General features: G+C 37.9%; 2 protein-coding genes across 2 annotated transcripts in view; one reads left to right on the top strand and one right to left on the bottom strand.

Annotated features, from left to right (window-relative positions):
• Window positions 1-22,239, top strand: part of grhl2b (grainyhead-like transcription factor 2b) — a 338,201-nt gene that overhangs the window by 215,991 nt on the left and 99,971 nt on the right. Inside the window, 5 exon segments of the mRNA XM_028817651.2 lie at window positions 3,086-3,139; window positions 3,141-3,174; window positions 19,604-19,743; window positions 19,851-19,888; window positions 20,157-20,248. Of these exon segments, the coding sequence (XP_028673484.2) occupies window positions 3,086-3,139; window positions 3,141-3,174; window positions 19,604-19,743; window positions 19,851-19,888; window positions 20,157-20,248 (358 nt within the window).
• Window positions 1-22,239, bottom strand: part of LOC127529991 (uncharacterized) — a 205,018-nt gene that overhangs the window by 109,882 nt on the left and 72,897 nt on the right. The gene's annotated exons all lie outside the window — the stretch shown is intronic.

Genomic DNA, 22,239 nt, shown 5'->3' on the forward strand with positions numbered 1-22,239 from the left:
TAAGGCGAAATAAAGAACAAAAAAAAAAAAGAAAAAAAAGACAGATTTTGAAATGCTTGAAAGAACACCTGAATCATAATATCCCAATTCTCTTGTCAGGTTGTATGCAAATACATTTGCTTGTTTGTATTTATTATTATTTAGCTTCTATTTTATGAAATAAACAACATTACTTAGCATAGCATTGAATTGCTTCTGTGATTACTTATCATGGATATTTTGAATGCTTATAGTTGCAGGAGCTGTAGAATGCCTAGTAAAAGAAGACCACCCTTTGTTATCGAGGCAACTTTTACATTACATGTTTAGGCACTACATAATTCTCAACCTTTTTAATGCATGGTTTGGAAGAGTAATCACTTACAAAAAATGCCGTATATATTCGAATATAAACAGTTTTTCAGCACCCAAAATGTGCTGATAAACGTCACCCTCGGCTTATATTCGAGTCAGTGTGACGATGCGGGTTTGCTGCATGCTCCCATCTTCTGTCCGGGAGCCCTTGAACCCATCACCATCGGTAATGCTACCGATGAGCTGAGAAGTGAGGCAACAACATAGCAAAGGGATGGTTCAAAAGTGTCAAGTGCTTTTATTTAAAATTCAGCAACAATGTTCAAATTAAATTGCAGTGCTTCAGATCTTCAATAAATAAATAATCCATAAAACAAACGTGAAAACATGGAGGTTAAAATATAGAAAAAGTCTTCTAAAAACAATGAGGTTAAAACCATGCAGAAAGCAGTCCTTTAAAGCAGTTACAGAGCCCTGTGCTTCTTTTACCCTAGCGTCTCTCCTGCTTCTCCCGTTTGGGTCCCGCAACAGGAGAGTCGCCCTCTCAGCAGCTGACCTTCACTCCACTCGACCGGTCTGGAGGCCTCCCGATTCCTGGCTTCGCTCACATCAAGGACTTCACCCACCAAGCCTCCCGACTCCCGCTGACTTCCCGGCTTTACGCGGCCAGTCATCCTTCTTCACTGGTCACTCCCGCTACATAATCACTCAGTGGGAGCGACCACTACTAATACTCCCAGGTGTCGGCCCAACACCCAGGCTTCCCATACAGCTGCATGCGAGCTTGCACTCGCTCGCTCGCTCTCCTGCACGGGCGCTCTCTCTCTCTCTCTCCCCCCGTTTCTTCTTTCTCCTTTCTTTTTCCTCTCCTCTAGCCGACTCACGCTTCTGTTTTATTAAGAGGGCATGACAGCTGTAGCAAATTAGCAGCCCCAGGAACAATCACAGATGCGGGCGGTCTCTCACCTGTGCACTTAGGTGAGAAACGCCCACACCGCAAATCGCCCCGAGAACTGCTTCAGCCACACAACCACCACGCCCCCTCACCAAGCTGCGAGCGCGGTGATTATTTATTTTAAAACGGGCCTTAGAACAGGAGCTGTGGACCCGCTATACCACAGTCAGGTCACGCTGCCCCCGCCAACCCGACAGAAAGCTGGAGTGTACAGTACAGTGTACAGTGGAACCTCGGTTCACGAACGTCTCTGAACACATACAAATCGGGTTACGACCAAAAAGTTCACAAAACTTTTGCATCTGTTCATGACCACATACTCGGTATATGAACAAGCCAGTTTCCCTTTTAGTTTGTGCGCGCCGATGATTTCTGCACGTGTTCAGTCTCTCCCTGTGCAGAAAGAGAGATACCATATTGTTTTCGTTGACCCTCTTCTCCACTTACAGAGCTAGTTTACTGTTTTTTTTTTAAATAAATACTCAAAAACATTTAACCTACTGATGCCTCAATTAATGTACGGTAATTTTATTGGTATTTATTTTGATTATTGAACCTTACCAGTAGCTGCTGCATTTCCCACCCTAGACTTATACTCGAATCAATAAGTTTTTCCAGTATTCGTAGGTAAAATTAAGTACCTCGGCTTATATTCGGGTCGGCTTATACTCGAGTATATACGGTAACCCAAAAAAACAACATTAGAACACAGGAATTTAAAAATGTCAGGAACTGATCTACTTGCAAATAATACACACAAAGGCCTGCCCTCTCTGTATTCATAGTTAGCTTACAGTTTGTCATAACAAGAACAGGAAAAAGTCAGTGTGTCAGCTCATCCTTAATCACTTGCCTTCTGCTGAGTTCTTGAGTCGGATAGTCTAGTCCAAGGTCCTTTATTTTCTTTTTCTTTTTTTTTTTTTTATTCAAGTGAATGATTTATGGTCCTGTGGTGGGTTGGCACCCTGCCTGGGATTGGTTCCTGCCTTGTGCTCTGTGTTGGCTGGGATTGGCTCCAGCAGACCCCCGTGACCCTGTGTTCGGATTCAGTGGGTTGGAAAATGGATGGATGGATGATTTATGAAGGGGTGTTTCATTAAAGAAATAATCAAATCCTCTTTGGTTTCTGAAGTTTCATTGTCCTAAGTTGCACTTGTTCATCTATAATTTTGTAACGTTAAAGGCAGGTATGAACTGTGAACCACTGACAACAACATGACATAGTGCATCAATGATTGTCCAATCACATTAGATTAAAAAAACCTAAAACAATACTATTTCACTGCCAATAAATGAGGGAGTGTTCATGGTGCACAGATCTGCATCCCGAGAAAAATATGAAAGCAACCAATTAACGAGGAGCCTCAGGTCACCTACTTCCCAAAAGATCAAGGACTTACATAGACTCTCATTCCCCACATTACAAAACGCCACTGTCTACTACTTATGGCTACATGCTTAAGTTTAAACTGCACAGCCTGTTTGGCACTAAAATACAATCTTATCCCTCACTACAGTCACACTACCGCCACATAAGTTTTATTGTATCTTGTCTGTCTTTTGAGTGCTGTTCGTCACTGCCGGGGGCTTCCACCTAGTTTCAGGTGAAGGAGCCTTTTGCAGTTCAGGATGGAACCAGTGATTGACGGCATTGCCTTCATGGGTGGGATTTGTAAGGTCCGACAAAAAACTTGTTCTTTTTGGTAGCCTATGAAGAGTTAGAGTGCTGAAATTAAAGCCTAAATGTACTAAATGTACATTTCAATTTAAAAACAAGTCAAACTTATTTTTTGCTCTATATAGGAAATAAATATTTGTGTTTATTTACATTTACAGGGAGCAGAAAGAAAAATAAGGGACGAAGAAAGAAAGCAAAACCGTAAAAAAAGTCAAAGGGCAGGGAACACCTCTGCAGTGCAACAATGGTGAGTAGGAAACAAGGCTTGTTTTTAATTAATAAAGTTGCTCTGTGGCCATTACTAAAATGGTGTGTAAGGTCTGTTTAGCAACCTTTTATGGTGGTGTTAAAGATCAGAGGTGGAAATTAACAAATTGCATTTACTTTCTTTACTGTACTTGATTTTGCAGGGAATTGTACTTTTTAAAGTATTTTTAAATTCAAGTACATTTACTCTTTTTAGAAAGCATATTTATTTAGTCACTGTCCTACTTTGTTACATTTCCAAGGTGGATTGAGTATAATTAATTCGCTATGTTAACAATGAGTTCACAGTGGCCAATTAAAATAAAACTGCTTGCATAAATTTTGGGGGGCGTGGGTCAGGATCGAGAAGCGCAAAGTATATTAGTAAATGCAGAGGTGGAAAGACTGCTAAAAAAAACACTAATGAAGTAGTAATAGTATTCATTACAAAATACTTAAATAAAAGTGCAATCAAACAATTAGCCAAGTAAAAGTACAATTTAGTTACTTTAAGGAAAAAAAATAAATTAATAAATACCCTCTATACATACTGTGATTTGGAAAGCAGAAGCACGATATACTGTATATAGCAACACAATAGATAGGGAACTAATCACAATTATCCTTAATATACAGCAAGTTACCAATCTAGAACATACAGCAGGTATCAATTACAGACCATTTGTAGGAGAGAAAAGAAATGAAAGTGGTTTTTACATCTACTGTAAACAGCAAAAGGCTTTCAAATTTGTTAACATTAGGAAAGTAGAATTGGCACAGTACCAACATACAAAGCAAATATTAAAAATGATAGATTTATGTGGTTGTGCCACACTCTGTCATAAACAAGAAAATGCTAAAATGCTAAAAAAAAAAAAAAAAAAAGGAAAACAAATACTGTATATAAGCATTTTGGAGCAGAAATTTTCTCAGACAAAGAGTTGTTGACTATTGTTGATTAAAAGTACAAGTCTACAGATCTTGTTTATTTTGTCAATTATTACTTTAAATATTTGCTTAGACAAATACAATGCTGTGTGTCAGACTGCTGATTACATGTTCTGTCAAAATAGTAACTTTTAAGAAAATGCAATTGCTATGTTCGCTGAATGCACCTCACTTATGCATTATACACTAAAGGGGAGCATCTTTTTTTTTTTAAATGGTGTCGCCTGTTATCATAGTTTATTCTTTCCGACAACTGGGCACTAATTCAATCACAACAATACTTGGCTACAGTGGTGGATTTATGAGTCTTGGGGCCTAAGCAAAGACTTTGTTGAGCCCTTTGCTTTTTACCAAAATTAATTTAAGTTAAATTACTTGTAGCTACCCTGTCAATCATTAAGCCTTAAAAACAAGGACCAGAAGCCCAGATAACTATATATTTTTAAATCAACAGAAACTAATGCAGTGAACAATTAATTAATTAATTCTACATTAAAATATTTCAACCAGAGACTGGCATGTTGGCTAGGTAGCCATTAAATTTAACTACATTAAAAATGTGACATTTTTTAAATTATTTTTTTATAAACCCATTCATCAAAATATGGAAAGGTGTTTAATGGTAGAGTGTATTTGTTTTATATAAAATAAGAAAAACTAAATAAGGTTGACCAGAAATGCTACAGAAAAATTGGTAGTGCAATATTTTCATATTATGTACAATATTTTTTACAAACATTCAGCATTTTAGTTCTAAATCTTTGTGAGTCTATGACAATAAAAAATATTCTTTAAAATATTTTTGCACTTTGGAAAAAATTAATACTGGCATCCAACACACTGCTCAAGGTGTGTGTGTGTGTGTGTGCGCGCGTGTGTGTGTGTATGTGCGTGTCCGTGTGTGTGTGTGTGTGTGTATGTATGTATATATACTAGCTGATTACCCAGTGGCTTCGCTCACTGAGTGTAAGGGAAAAAAACTAAAATGTAGTATTTATAAAATAAGTTTGTTAATTACCAATGTTATTTTTGAACAAATAAAGAGCATTTACAATAAATAGAAATTATATAAATATTATTAAGTAGTAAAACATTTTGATAAAAGAATTTGAAGACGATATAAGAAGCGTATAAATTATTAAACAGTCAAACATTAACATGTAAGAAGTAAAGATACATTGAGTACTACTGCAGTGGTTTCGGGCAAACTACCTGCTTGACAGCCTTGCACTATGTGCCTGTGATTTAAGCGAAAAATTATTCTGAGAAATGTGGACGCTGCCTTTCCGTGCTTAACGGGTAGAAGGTCCAAACAATTCCCAAGTCTAATACTTAACATGAAGAGGTCGGTACATCTTTTTAGATGTAAACCCTCCATTTTCTTAAAAGAATTCATCACAAAAGCAACATTGAATGTTGCGGGGTTTTAGTGACCCGAATTCATCTTAAGGGACAGTAAGTAGCCGTGCACCGCAATTTACCAAGAGAGTCCCGCTTCGATAGCGCCGATTACACTTATTCGCAACGATTTCCACTGTCCCAGGAGCCAATGGGGCACTTGAAGTGTGAGAAACAGTGCGAGAAGAGAAGACGCTGCCCGAAACTGTGAAGCTACTGACCAGGAGGAAAAGCCCGACATTCCGCGCCTCCCAGCGTCCACTTTGTTCTTATGACCCCTCCCCGCTGAAGGCGGTCTCGTCTTCACATTGTTTACAGCTCGGCGCAGTTAAAAAGTAGAAAGACGCAAAGCTGTTTTCTTCATCTCTTTTACTATCAAGGTGTAGCACGTTCCTCTTAAGTTGAATGAGGAGTCCAGCACACACAAAAATCTCCTACTCTTAGGAAAATTAATTCTATTAAGTACGGAACCCAACTGAACCTTAGCCCCAGTTTGATATCCTCATCTGGAGTTGTCTTTTATGAATTTATACAAAGGAAATAATCACCCCAACAATTCTTTAAACAATCAAAAAAGAATATATTATAAATCAAACAAAACAATAAACACCCTTTAAATCTTTGTCAAATCTATAATAACTACACAAACCCTAAGTAATATACCACCCCCTTAAACACTCTATAATATACTCCCCAGAAAACGGCGAAACAGCAAAGAAAGAAAGCAAGCAAAGAAAAGAAATGGAAAATTACCCTATTTACAGACCGCACAAATATATTCACAGTACTTAAACCTATGTTACATCTATATACAAATATACACACACACAATCCCCACATGTTCCCCAGTCTCTTTTATATCAACTTTGTTTTAAAGTCTAAATTCACACGGCCTGGGAAATCTGCAATGAATCCAGTGATCAAGTCAGATACGTTCCACTGACTCGTATACTGAATTTAAATGTAAAAGAAGCAGTCTCACCTGCCAGGCGACGATTCCTTTGTTGAAGGAAGAAGTCCATCTCACCCGGGTGTCTTGACGTTAGCGTCCGTCCATGGCCGATGCCTGCACCATAAAAGCAAAGTAAAGCCGTGTGCTCTGAAGGTCCTTCTAGGTTCTCCATGCACCCAACCGCCCTTATTACGGAGTCTCACTTGCTTTACCGCTGGCTTCTTCTTTACATTCACCTTCCCAGCTCCTTATTTAAACAGTCTTTTTTTTTCTTCTTTTCAATATCAGTAAAATAACTCTCACACAAATAATAAGTTCCTATATTATAATATGTTCTGTGGTCATACATCATTTCCGTTTCAAACACGAAAATAATTTTATATATATAGATATATATAAATATGAATTTATATTTAAAAAAAATCATCCTCAATAGGATCCATGATCACGTGCTCACCTACCAGCGACCAGAACAGTCTGGTTTTATGCCTAAGAAGTCTACCATCGACCGCATCTTGGCACTAAGGGTTCTCATGGAGCACAAACGTGAATATCGGCAGAGTTTCTTTGCAGCCTTTGTCGATTTTCGCAAAGCGTTCCACTCAGTTGATCGAGCTGCCCTGTGGAACATCCTGAGGGTTCGCAGGATCCCCTCGAGGTTGCTGGAAATAATGGCCGGCCTGCACACTGGTACTGTGAGTGCTGTGTAGAGTGGAGGCAGGACTTCTGCATTTTTCCCAGTTAATTCTGGGGTTCATCAGGGGTGTGTTCTTGCTCCTACTCTGTTCAATGCTTGTATGTACTGGGTGTTGGACAAGGTCGTGGGGTCCAGTGGGTGTGGGGCATATGTTGAAGAAAGATTCACGGATCTTGACTTTGCTGACGATGCTGTGATCTTCGTGGAGTCAATGGAGGTTATGATCGGGGCACTTGAGAGACTGAGCGAGGAGTCTGAGTATCTGGGATTGTGAGTGTCCTGGATAAAAACCAAGATCCAGGCCTTTAATGACCTCTTAGGCACAGGGATCAGCAGTGTGTCTGTTTGCAGAGAGAGTGTCGACCTTGTGAAGAGGTTTACTTACCTTGGCAGAGACATTCATGTCTCTGGTGAGTCTTCCTATGAAGTCAGTAGAGCATGGGGAGTCATGAGGTCGCTGGAAAGGGGTATGTGGCGCTCCCGATATCTCTGCAAAAGGACGAAGGTCCAAGTCTTTAGAGTCCTGGTCCTTTCTGTCTTGCTATATAGTTGCAAAACATGGACGCTATCCAGTGACCTGAGATGAAGACTGGACTCCTTTGGTATTGTGTCTCTCCGGAAAATCCTTGGGTACCATTGGTTTGACTTTGTGTTGAATGAGCAGTTGCTCATGGAGTCCCGAATGAGGCACATTACCTGCATTGTGAGGGAGCGTCAGCTACGGCATTACGGCCATGTGGTGCATTTCCCTGAGGGTGATCCGGCTCGTGAGATCCTTATTGTTGGGGACCCGAGTGGCTGGACCAAGCCAATGGGTCGCTTACGTAACATCTGGTTGCAGCAGATAGAGGGTCATTTCCGGAAGGTGGGACTGGACCGCGTGTCTGCCTGGGGGGATGCCAACCGGGATTGTAGTGACATGTAGTGGGTGTGGCAGTGCACTGTACCAGTGCATGCTCCTCTATTTGACTTGACTTGACTTGTTTTCTGTGTTAAAATATAATTAATGAATTTATGTATTTTAAGGGAGGTTTTTCTTTTTTTTTTATTCTTTTCTTTTTTTTTCACTATACTAACTATTCTTTCATAATAAATGAGATGTAATTTCAAAAATGAACTAAAAATATCAATATTTCATACTTGTTTCTTACCGATCTTAAACTCTTATCATGTATACTGTGCATCTTCCTTGTGTTTAAACTGTTGTCTACTTAATCAAAAGTTATTTTTTGCGTGTTCATGGCTCTTCATTGCTAGAATCCCTGAACTTGATAAATGTTGGTGAGTTACAGAAGAATATAAGCAGTTTTCAACTCTATTACTGCAAGTGCATTGAACAACTTTCCATTTTAATAACGTTTTAATCCCTATTTGCATTTGTTTTCTTTATCATCTATAATTTTAGTTTATCAGTCATCGTTCCATTTGCAGTGGGCTTATGTTGCCTAGTATCATATTATGACCGGATTATGACTGGATTGTCATACGTTCAGAAGAATTTCTCTCATGTCAGAAAACCTAAGTAGTCTTACAACCCGATTTTCTTATGTGAATTGTGAATCGAGTGTAGTATGTTGCACATTGATTATTGCCATTATCATGCTCATTTTCACATTTTTCATTTAAAAAATCTAAATATCATATAACACCAAACACAAAATTAAATCATCAATGACAAAAACATCTTAGCATTTTTTACTGGAAGAACCCAAAATAAACACATCCAATGATAAATTCAATAGACTACATACTCCATATTCTCTCTGTAAAATAGACAAATCGTATTGTCTGTGCTTCAACCATCCGCATGTCCAGTTATACCTTTTTCTTTTCTTTGTACTTTCAGAGCACATCATGGCAAGAGTCAGGAAAGCAGCTCTTTTCTTTGTTGACATTTTGAGACGCCTGTGGCCACTGTGTTGTTTTGAATGGTTAAAGCTGTCTGTCAGGACCATGTACTGTACATGCCTAGTCCGAGTACCCACATCATGGCACATCAATCGGACAAAACGTACTTGTACAGTTTGACCACATAAAGGACTAGTGACTTATCATGCAATGTGAGTAGTCACTTGCCCAAGATTTCTAAAAATCAGTGTATGCCCAGAATGGCAGATACACCTTTTGCATCTGTACTTATAAATCTGCCTATGTTTGGCTATGAGAATGTTAATGCAGTATCTTTCAAATACCAATAGCTATGATTTCATTTATTTATGCTACATTATATTAAACACCCTGCTAGTTTTTGTACATTTGAGGAGGAGTTAATGTATACATAAAACTCCCATGGTTTTTAGGAAGAAAAATTCACACGCATAATAAAGCTATCTTTGTTTTATGAGACTGATTAGCTCTGCTAGGTTTGACCAGGAATGTCCAATCTCTTTTATAAAGAGTGCAGCTGCTATTGTAACTATACTAAGAGCTTTAGCTCATCCTCCATTGCGCAGACAACATAAACCTATGGCAGCCTGAAACAGAACTCTCTCAATTGTTGCCAATAAACCGATAAACTGATATCCGGAGGTGTACCCATTGACGGAGAGAACTGCACAGACATTGCATCATATACTAAAAAACTAAAACATGCTCTATTATTGTGGCTGATGACGTATAGTAATTGTACTCTGCAAATTTGTGTTTTAAACAGAGAGGTTGGGAGCATGCGTTGATAGAACTTTGCCTGGATTAGGACCTGAGTACAGTGGGTGATGCTGTTTTTTTTATATATATATATACACACACACACAGTGGCTGCGATGCCAATCCTGCCACCAACCCACAAGTTTTCCCTTTAAGTTGGAGGACCTGCTTGTGGGACTGGATGTAGATTAACGTCATACCTAGGATGAAGCAATTACATCTTAAGGGCTTTGCTCAAAGGCCCAACAGAGTAGAGCCACCTCTGGCATTTACGGGATTTGAACCAGCAACCTTCCGATTGCCGGTGCAGATCCCTAGCCTTAGAGCCACCACTCCACATTTCAAACATCCATTCATCCATTCATTTTCCAACCCGCTAAATCCGAACACAGGGTCACGGGGGTCTGCTGGAGCCAATCCTAGCCAACACAGGGCACAAGGCAGGAACCTATCCCGGGCAGGGTGCCAACCCACCGCAGTACACACACAAACACACCCACACACCAAGCATACACTAGGGCCAATTTAGAATCGCCAATCCACCTAACCAGCATGTCTTTGGACTGTGGGAGGAAACCGGAGTGCCCGGAGGAAACCCACGCAGACACGGGGAGAACATGCAAACTCCACGCAGGGAGGACCCGGGAAGTGAACCCGGGTCCCCAGGTCTCCCAACTGCGAGGCTGCAGCGCTACCCACTGCGCCACCGTGCGGCCCCATTTCAAACATAAGCAATCAAATGTACTTTGTAACAACCTGCTTTGAAAATGTAACAGAGTAACATTGTTAATTATATATGTTAAGTCTGACTCAGGCACCACTCTGTTTTGTGATTCATTTATTTATATTTTAGATGTAAGACATGGGCCACACAATCATTTGTCCTTCTCTCCATTTAGGTCATTTCTGTCCCCGTAATGTAAAATGCAAAAAGAGTCTCAGCACTTGGATACCCTCACGGCTGCCATCACAGGACTCTTTTCAGTTTAACACTAGAATTACCAGAGCCTACGAAAAAAACTCATAGATCGGTCCCACCTTAAATCGCTTCACACTTCTCCATCAGCGTCTTTTGTCCTGTAAATGTGTTGATAAGCAGCAAACAGCATACTATCACATCCCCCACTGCCGCACAGTTTTCTCAGCTCAAATCTGTTTACCTGCGTGTCAGTTGCTTGGAGTTGTATAGAGTGAGAAGTCAAGCAAAATGACACCTTTTATAAATACTATATCGTTATTTGGAACACATGCATTTCATGTGTGTTCCGTGTCTATAATGATTTATGTAAACACATCGTTAAAACAGAAACGTTTTTCATGTTTTAGTAATAATTGACAAAATGTAGACATGAAGTTTATAATGTGTGAAGCCTAAAGTCCAAATATCAAAGAAACACTTTCACAAAAGGTACAAATATAACAGAACAAATGCGCTCAGTCAGTCTGTAACAGCCGGTGTAAATGTATGATACTTGTAAAGGTTAGCTTTGTTTTGTTTTTTTTTTATTCAGTTTCATTCTCAGTCGCGTTCACAATTCCACCCTACCCAATCCCCATCTGACACTGCTGTTTTCACATAAAGACGCGCTATAGCTCGCTATAGCTCAAATGTTATTTATTTGGATCACATAAAAACACGCTATAGCTCGCATGTTATTTATTTGGATCACATAAAGACGTGCTATAGCTCAAATGTTATTTATGTGGATCACATAAAAACACGCTATAGCTCTAAACACTAGCGTGGTGTATGTGCCCAAAAAAAGTTTAACTATATTCTCGTACCATTGCTCGCTTACTAAAGTGTCTCGCAGGTATTTTTCGTGACATTACCATGTAATTTGTGAGCATGCCTTTGATGATCAAACAGAGGAAGCTCTGCAGTTCACTTATGACTTTATGCTGTAGATCTGGCTCTTACAAACGAATGACGGTGCATGTGCCCAAAAACATTACCATTTATATGTTACTTACATAAAAGCCAGAGCTAATGTTATTTACCTATTTACCTTGAGTTATTTACTTACATGACGAGGGTTCTACATCGGATCAAGAATGTACTTTTGCCATCGCTGTACTTTGTATATGTACATGGGAAGCTCTGCACTGGAGACTTTACGCAGTAGGAAGTAAGTAAATAAATAAAGGTAAATAGGTAAATCGAATGTTATTTACCTTGAGTTATTTACTTACATGACGACGGTTCTACATCGGATCTGGCTTTTATGTAAGTAACATATAAATGTTAATGTTTTGGGCACATGCACTGTCCTTTGTATGTAAGAGCCAGATCTACAGCGTAATGTCACGAGTGCAGAGCTTCCCATGTACATATACAAAGTGCAGCGATGGCAAAAGTGCATTCTTGATCCAATGTAGAATCGTCGGCATGATTTGAGTGTACCTGTGTTATAGCGTGTCTATGTGAAAACAGCAGTGTCAAATGCATGGGGGGGCGCGGGGAGTTGGGAACGTGAACGCAGCTGAGGGAATAACAGAATAGAAAAAAACAAAGCTAACCTTTACAAGTATCATAAATTACACCGGCTGTTACTTACTGGAATCAAATGTATGTTTTTATTCTAAAATAGTAAGAATACGAGCAGCTCAGTTCTCAAAACGGACTCGCCCGGGATCAAACCCGCGAAGCTTTGATTACAAGTCAGCAGCTCATACCGTTGTGCCACCAAATCTCTCATTCCAATTGTGTGTCAATGTCGCAGGTAAACGCAGGTTGTTTTTCTGCAGTTATATGTTTGAATAAAAACGCATTTGATCTGTTATATTTGTACCTTTTGTGAAAGTGTTTCTTTGATATTTGGAATTCAGGCTTCACACATTATACATTTCATGTCTACATTTTGTCAATTATTACTAAAACATGAAAAACGTTTCTGTTTTAACGTGTTTACATAAATCGTTGTAGACACAGAACACACATGAAATGCATGTGTTCCAAATAACGATATAGTATTTACAAAAGGTGTCATTTTGCTTGACTTCTCACTCTATACAACTCCAAGCTACTGACACGCAGGTAAACAGATTTGAGCTGAGAAAACTGTGCGCCGGTGGGGGATGTGATAGCAGAATGCTTGCTGTTTGCTGCTTATCGACACATTTGCAGGACAAAAGACACTGATGGAGAAGTGTGAAGCGATATAAGGTGGGACGAATCTACAAGTTTTTTCATAGACTCTGGTAATTCTAGTGTTAAAGAGACAAAGTTTTAAACAAAAATACCTGTAATATAAAATGCAAAAAGGGTCTCAGCATTTGGAAATCCAGTAATACAAAACATGTACAATTAAACATTGAAATATAAGAAGAAAAAAAAAACCTAAAAGAAAAACCATCACAGAACTGAGTTCTTTTGCACTTTTCTTGGTATCTGAACAAATGCACTGGTACAACAATATTAATACTAGAATTCCTGAAGCCTGCGAAAAAAACTTGTAATATCGGCCCACCTGAAATCGCTTTGCACCTCTCCATCAGAGTCTTTTGTTTTGTAAATGTGTCAATCAGCACAAGCAGCAAGCAGCCTGCTGTCCCATCCGCCACCTTGACAGAGCTCAACTCCGGCAAAATGTTCTCCCAGCTCAAGACAAGGCTCCTTATCTGTGTGTGAGATCTGGAGTTGTATAGGGTAAATAATACAATATATTGTTATTTGGAATACATGCATTTCATGTGTGTTCCGTGTCAACAAAGATCTGGGTAAATGTAGGATAAAAGGAAATACGAGAAATGCAAGAAATGCTGAACACATACCTAAAGCAAAAACTTTTTCAATGTTATACTAATAATGACGTGAAGTGTATAATGTGTGAAGACTTTAGTCCAAATATCAAACACGTGCGCTTTTATTGAAGAATATAACCAAAGTAAAAAAAAAAAAAAGAGTTCGATTTACATGTGGTTGTCAGTGAGTTAAAGAATTCACTAGTGGGATAGCCGGCTGCTTGTGCTGATCAACACATTTACAAAACAAAACACGCTAATAGAGGTGTGAAGGAATTTAAGGTGGCCCAGGATTACAAGTTTTTTCCTAGGTTTCAGGGATTCTAGTGTTAAATGGCTGCTGTCTTTGGGAAATAGCCTATCAGTAAACTGTTTCAGCAAAACCGTTATGATGACAACTAGCCAGTGACTGACTTGGTAGATGAAACCAAGCACCCCCATTGATCAGTGACTGAGTGACTATGACCGTCTCAGTACATACATTGACTGATTGATTGAACCAGAATGGCTCCAACTGATCTGGAGAGCCATTGCAAGTGTGTTCATGTGCTACAGACAAGTGATTTGCAGTGCAGAACTAGTTCACCAAATAAAATCAGTTTGTGTACAGGTAGTCGTCTACTTACGACCTATGCATCTTACGATCATTCATATTACAGCTGCTATCACTTCTAACGGGCAAATGACAGTTTTTAGCTTAGCACCCATGTGAGCAACAGTAATAATGAAACAAAATAATTTAAAAAATTACACAAAAAAGAAAATCTACACAATATGCTAAGAATGCTGATGCTAAAAAGGATATAAAACAAAGAATACGACTTAAGGGACTTACTATGCAGTGCTATACATATGGCCAGGTTTGTATACATATACCAGTCTGTCTTACATCCAGATCTACTTGCGACCAGTCTGCTAGAACCAAACGTGGTCATAAGTCGATGACTGCCTGCACTGAATGGAGGAGTGATCTGCTGATAAGAGAGATTTGCAGTACAGTACACTGAACTAGTTCACCGAAAGAATTAGTTTGTATTCTGAATTGAATGAACTGCAGACAAAAGACTTGCAGTACATTGAATCTCAATTCAGTTCACTGATGATATATGTAAGGGAGACTGCATCAGAAAGGACGGGATATAAAAGAAGGAAATTGCAGGAGATTTATCAAAAACTGAATCAATTTAATTTAGTCATATTTCTATGTTCTTTCTGTTTTATTGTGATGTGTGCACTATTCTGAGGTACTTTATGTATTGTTTTTTTCTATTCTTGAAGTTTTTTTTATTGTCAAAATTTAATAGCGAAGGATGATAATTATTGTTAGCATGTTTGAATTACTTATTTTGTTGCTTGCTCTTTGTATTGATTGGTGGTTAAAGTTGTCACACTGCTATTATACTATTCTAGATTTTAAACTTGAATATAGCTTGTTTTTGAAGTGAATGAACCAGTGATTCAAAGATTTTAATCTTTTTGTTGAAATGAACGGAATGAATCAAATCACTAAAAAAAAGAAAAGTTTTGCGCATCACTACTGGGGATGCTCCCAATTTAACCTGCTTTTCCTTTCTTTTGGAAAACTCCATTTACAGGGTTGTGGTGTTCATTACCTCTCACTTCAGCAATGGCAATGTTTCCCTCAAAAAAAAACAAAACTTTAATATCCCTGGGCTTTTTTTATTAGCCCTTACAATCTAATTAAAGAGGAAAGAGGGGGATTAGGAACATGCACTCATATAGCACGTTGCTGCACGAACCACACAACAAGCCACCTCATTCTCTGAGCACAGCCATGCAACGGGTGACACCTTAGCACCACACTAGTTTAAATGGAGTGAAACAATGTGAGGTTTTTTACAGTGGCTGGAGTGCCAATCCTGCCATCAACCACCAAGTTTTCCCTGCAACTTGGAGGACATGTTTGGTTTGAGTGCAAGTTAACATCATACCCAGGATGGAGCAGTTGTAGATTAAGGGCCTTGTTCTAGGGCCTAACGAAGTGGAGTCACTTCTGGTATTTGCAGGATTTAAACTGGTAACTGATTCCAAGTCTCAGAGCTACCACTCCATAAATGGCCATAAATGAAAGAATAGTTAACCTCTGTTAAACATACTTTCTAAAGAGTAAAGTTATTTGTGCTTAGAAATAATTAACAAATACAACCTGCAAAATCCACTCAAGCATAGTAAAGCAAGTAATGAAAGTAAATGTAATTGGTTACTTTCCATAAGTGAGTGAATGAAATGATGGGCAAACAATTTTCTTGTTTTGTTTTTCTTAATCAGCAAGTGGATTTCTCTTTGTATATCACGGTATAATGATCCAGTGTATTAGCTATGATGGCCTTGATCCCGCCTCTTCTCTGCAGTGACTGCAGGTTTCTGCTGTTCGTTGGGAACCTGCACAATGGAAGACGCAGCAGAAATACCAAGTGTAGTGGTAGCATCGACAGTTTGTTGTTTAAAACAAAAAAAAAAAAAGAGATGGTACTGTACATCACTGCTCACAATTTGAAGAAATATTCAGTTTGTAGGCCATAAGACAAAATGGATTAATTTTGCAGTGTAAACTGCACCTCAAATACTGTTAAGTTACCTGCACACAAGAACTCTTTCTTAAATTTACAAAAACACTTGGAAGTAAGTTGATTTTTTCAAAACTTGTGGGGTGTTCAAAATACAATATAAATGATTAAAAAATTTTAATTGCACTGAAAAATAGCACAACTGATAACCACTTCTTGTTACGAGCATAGCTTTGCCCAGTTGTCCAAAACAATAAGCTAGTACTACAGGTGGCATAATTTTTCAAAAGATGTCCCCATTCATTGTACATTTAACAAGGGATTTTTTTTAATTTTAAGTATACAGACGACACACACATCTTGTAATTGTGTAAACACACATTTCACTTGAAAAACAATTAACAAAAAATAAGTAGTTCTTAATTGTCACCCGTAAACTTCTGTAGCACCTTCCTTAATGTTTTTTTTTTTTTTTTTTTCATGTAATCTAACTGGACCCATTTCAATTTGCTTACAAAGCAAATAGATCCATGGAGGATGCTGTGGCCACAGCCCTTCATGCTGCCCTGACCCACCTGGAGCAGCATGGGAGTTACGCCAGATTGCTCTTTGTAGACTTCAGCTCGGCGTTTAACACAACGACTGGTGTCCAAACTGGCAGATCTGGGACTTCCATCACTCACCTGCAGTTGGATGCTGGACTTACTGTCTGGTCGATCCCAGAGGGTCAGGCTGGGTCTCCACACATCCACTGCTCTCAGCCTCAACACTGGGACGCCGCATGGTTGTGTGCTCAGCCCGCTCCACTACACCCTCTACACATATGACTGTGTCCCCACTCACCATAGCAACAAGATTATAAAGTTTGCGGATGACACGACGGTGGTCGGACTCATCTCAGGCAAGGAGGGTGAGCTGGCATACAGGGACGAGGTGGAGCGGCTGTCAGAGTGGTGCATAGTCAATAACCTGCTCCTCAACACCACAAAAACGAAGGAGCTTGTTATTGACTTTAGAAAAAACAAAACTGACATCCAGCCACTCATCATTGACGGGGCCTGTGTGGAGAGGGTCCCGGTGTTCAGGTTTCTGGGCATTGAGCTGGAGGATGACCTGACCTGGAGCTGCTGAAGAAGGCGCAGTAGAGACTGTATTTTCTGAGAATCCTCAGATTTTTAACTCTTATGCCTCACACAGTCGACTGTACCTTCAATTTCGTTGTTCCTTTGTAAAAGTGACAATGACAATAAAGATTTATCTAACATTCATGTAATTTAGCTTATTAACACTAGAATCTCTGAAGCCTACAAAAAAACTCATAATCTCAGGGCACCTTAAATTCCTTTGCACCTCTCCATTAGCGTCTTTTGTTTTGTAAATGTGCCAATCAGCACAAGCAGCAAGCAGCCTGCTATCCCATCCTCCCCCCTTGACGGAGTTCAACTTGAGCAAAAAGTTCTTCCTACTCAAGGCTCCTTATCTGCGTGTGAGGTGCCTGGAGCTGTATTGGGTAAATAATACATTATATTGTTATTTGGAATACATGCATTTCATGTGTGTTCTTTGTCTACAAAGATCTGGGTAAGTGTAGGATGAAAGGAAATGTGAGGCAAGAAATGCTGAACACATACCTAAAGCAGAAACTTTTTCCATGTTATACTAATAATGATGTGAAGTGTATAATGTGTGAAGACTTTAGTCCAAATATCAAATAAACACATGTACTTTTATTCAATAATATAAAAAAAATCATTCAATTTACATGTTGCTGTCAGTGAGTTACAAATCCAAGCTCAAATGTCAATCAACAGAAAGTTGATATGTATTCTTGGATGGTGTAGAGTTAAGAACTGCTGCTTTATAACTGAAAGGTTGCCGGTTCGAGTCCTGGCGCTCCAAGTTTTGAGTTGTGAGCTGCTATTCTTATTATTACTATAATAAAAACATACATTTGATTTGAGTCTGTAACACCCAGTGTAAATTTGCCTACTTGTAAAAGTTAGCTGTTTTTTTTTTATTCAGTTTTAGTCTCTCAGTGACGTTCATGTACCTTGCTATTTAGAGATAATATTTTAAACATGACTTAAGTTTTACAAATTTGCTTCTTTATTCTGGTTCTATGCAGATTGTAATTGCCTAATGTCAACATGATTCAAAAGCCTTTTGTCTGCTAATGCACTTGATTTGCAAAACTGTTTTTCTTTACTATAGACTTTCCTGTTTCAAATTATACTTTTAATGAAAACTACATTTTGCATTGTCTGCTGATATTTAGAGATAACTTTGATTACTTGCTCACCATGCATTTCTTGTCATGTAATTTCTTGCATCTTTTAGTTTTTGAAATATATTTCTTACTTAAGTGATGTGTTCAGTAACTTTTAATAACAAACTAAATAATATAGCAGCCTTATTGTTTTCAAATTGCAATTAGTATAGTGCACATATAGTAATAATAATATATTGACTTGTTCTCAGTTTAAATCTCATTTTGGGGAGAGAGAATATGAGACACTGCAGTTAATGAAGGGCTCAGATTCCTAGAAGTTGACAATATTAAATAGTTTAAAACAACTGCCACTGCTGTGCAGTTTATATGGATTTTGGTTTACAATTCAAAACGTTTCCATAAGTTGAAATCCAAATAACATGGGATACTTCTGTCATATTTGTTTTATGTTTGGAATTCTACCATTTAATTATTTAATAGAAAAATTGACAGTTGCAGTTTTGCATGTAAGGTTTTCTACTGAGTTCATCCACAGTACATGAAAACAGTTTTTTTAATATATTAAAAAAAACAAGATCTAAATAAAGAACATAGCAGCCTTATTACATTCAGATTTTAATTATCATTGTAAACTTCTAGCAGTAAAAACAAATGGTTTGCTTCCATAATTTTAAATCTCATTCCAATGGAAAGGAGTACAATGTGCTTTGCAAATGATAATGAGCCTCTTTTGACATATATGTACAATAAAAACTTGAATATGAATATGGCTGTGGTGTTCTTTGTTTAGATTTTCTAGGATTTTTTTTTTTTGCATTTCATAGACTTACAGGCATTTTTTTTAATTTGACATATAAAGTACAATACACCCTTTACTATGCACACTATTTATTTGAATATTTATCTTATTGCTATGTAGATTTGTTTATACCTTCCAATGCACAGCATGATTTGAGAATATTTTCTAATTGATTTTTTTCTAAAGTAACTAAATTTTACTTTAGTAATTTTTCTGTCTGCTTTTTTAATTTTACTTGAGCAAGTTTTTGTGTATGTAGTAATACTTCTACCTATGTAATTTTTTTTAGTACTTTTTAAGTACTTTAGTACTTATGTTAAAGAAAAATAAGAGTCAAGAATATTCTGACATTAAGCAGATCTTAAAAGTACCTCTGTGTAAAGGTGCACTATTAAACTACTTTTGCCTCTCCGTGGCACTGTACAAACACCTTCAGCAAATGTGTGTTAAAACATGTTGAATTTTTATTATATCTTCTCTCCCTTTAGTTAAAGATGGAAATACAGCTGGAAATACTTTATCCAAAAAAGGAGACATAACCTACTTCAAAACAATGAGTGACCTAGACTCTCAGCCTGTCTTATTTATCCCTGATGTCCACTTTGGTAATCTGCAAAGGTCTGGACAGGTACAGAATGGTCTAAAATGGTTATTAACATAAGGTATTTGTTGTTCTAGAAAGTTCTTCTGAAATACTGGAAGAACTAATGAGTTGTTTACTTTATTTAATTGCAGGTTTTTGCTTTCAACACCGATGACATGGAAAGAGAAGGGTACAGTTTCTCATTATAACAGTATTAAGCTAGAAATGTGTATAATGATGATAAATTAATTCCGCTCTTAAAAGTCCTTATGCAATGTTTCTGAAACTTGTAACAGATGATAGGATTTGAAAAAAAGAATACAATAATTAATAATATAAATGTATAACTTCAGCACATTAATAGTATTAACAGAAAATGCATTGTCAGCCTTGACTTCTAATATATATTTTAGTTAAATGAAATTAAATCCTAACAACCAGCTGATATTTTTTTTTAGCAGCATATTGGTGAAAAGAATGTTCAGAACATCTGATGATGACTTCTGCCCTCAACCCCCAAAGCAAATTAAAGAGGAAACTCGAAAACGAGGTATTGAACATTATAACTGAATAAGTGAGTTTTATTTTTATAATGCAGACTTGCACCTCTAAGCTCAACCTATCATGTACTATCATAAATACACATATCCACCAGTCCACATTCAAACATGTTTAATCCACAGTTAATTTTGAGCAGCTGGTGGCTAGTGGTATAGGCCTCATAATACATGTGAGTTATAAGAATTGGTTGATTGGTGGTAATCAATCAATTATCAGTTTTTCCTTTGACAGTAAATAATTATATAATTTGATATGGCTTCTACTTTATTTTCCTTTATTATCAGATGAAGTAGAGAGTCAATCAAAATGTTGGTAAATCTTCTGTTTAACCATTCATTTTACTGGTCATCCAGGGGTGCAAGTGGCTTTCTTCTAATCTGCTGCATTAGTATGCCTTGTGTGCCCCAAAAACCAAGCTAAATGGTACAATGCCTAATTTGTCCTATAATATCCAACCCTGAATGGTCATTCTACCCATCAAAAGGCACACTCACATAGCCACTGGACCAATTGCGAGTCGCCAGTTAATCTCATATACAGGTCTTTTGGGATGCCTGAATGAAAATAAGAGTACATAAGGAAAAATCCATTCAGGCAAGAGAAGAGCATGTAAACTCCAGACAGATAGTAGGCCAAGATTTATGCCAACTTTCATGGAATGTTGAGACAGCAATGCTCAACATCATGCCACCATATTGTTCCCATTTCATATGCAGTATAGATAAAACAAAAAAAAATACAACAAAAAACACAAACATTGCTGAAAAAAGATGCCAAGTGATATGTGCATAGACTGTTTTAAAGACTAATCACTGGTATACAGTGATTTTTGGTGCCAACGTTGTCTGAACGGTTTTATATTAAGTTTATGGTGCTGATTAAGAATATGACTTTGGTTTTGCCAGACTGGCTCTAGTTTCTGAGATATTTAATAGTTAATTAACACAACACGTTTGAAAAGCATTCAGAATTGCAAGAATATTTTTATTTTAGTTACAACTAGTAAGTAAACAGTCTAACATCATACAAAAAAGAAATTTAAAAATATCTAACAGTGACAGGAAAAAAGTTATGTATGATTTGATTAATTAATGCAATATTAATTAGTTATTAATTGTTATTAATGTCAGTGATTCAAAAAACACTGTTTATGCGATTTCCTTTTATGTGTGTCATCAGGATAATCACGTTGGAGACTCCAACAGTAGTCTGCCATCATGTGTATGTCCCATCTGCCTTGATATCTCTCCTCCATCACCTTCATATCCTGGTGGAACCTCTCGCCTTGTTCCTCGCTGAAGTCTCCAAGGTTTTGTGGAAATCTGTTTAAATGGCTATGAAGATAGTGCATCTTTATGCTCATATTAACTCCCAAATTTCTGAAGTTAGAAAGCGTATCTTGCACCAATTCTTCATAATTGTCTGCTCTGTGATTACCCAAGTAGTTCTTCACAACAGAGACAAAACTCTTCCAGGCCGAAGCCTCAGTGTCATTCATGCATTTGGTGAAATTGGAATCGTTCATGAGTTTACGAATCTGAGGACCATCAAAGATTCCAGCTTTTAGTTTTTCCATGCTCAGTTCAGGGAATGATCTACAAATGTACTTGAAGCAATTACCCGTTTTGTCCAAAGCCCTAACAAATTGCTTCATCAATCCTAGCTTAATATGAAGCAGTGGGAGAATGATTTTGTTCTTGTCCACCAGCGGCTTGTTGATGATATTCGCAGCGCCAACAATAATTTCTTCCCTTTTAGGCCATGACACTTTTGTCCAATGATCTTGCTTTGCCCTGCTATCCCAGAGGCACATGGGTATTTTGTGTATCCAGATTGCTGTCCAAGCAAGAAGTTTACCATCTTCAGATCAACACAAATCGACCACTGATGTTCATGATAACGGATTTTCTGTAATACGGTTTTTACATTTTCATATTCTTCTTTAAGTTTTGTTGAGTGAGCAATGGGAAGAGACGCACA

Source organism: Erpetoichthys calabaricus, chromosome 13, assembly GCF_900747795.2.
Source record: "Erpetoichthys calabaricus chromosome 13, fErpCal1.3, whole genome shotgun sequence".
Lineage (NCBI taxonomy): Eukaryota > Metazoa > Chordata > Cladistia > Polypteriformes > Polypteridae > Erpetoichthys > Erpetoichthys calabaricus.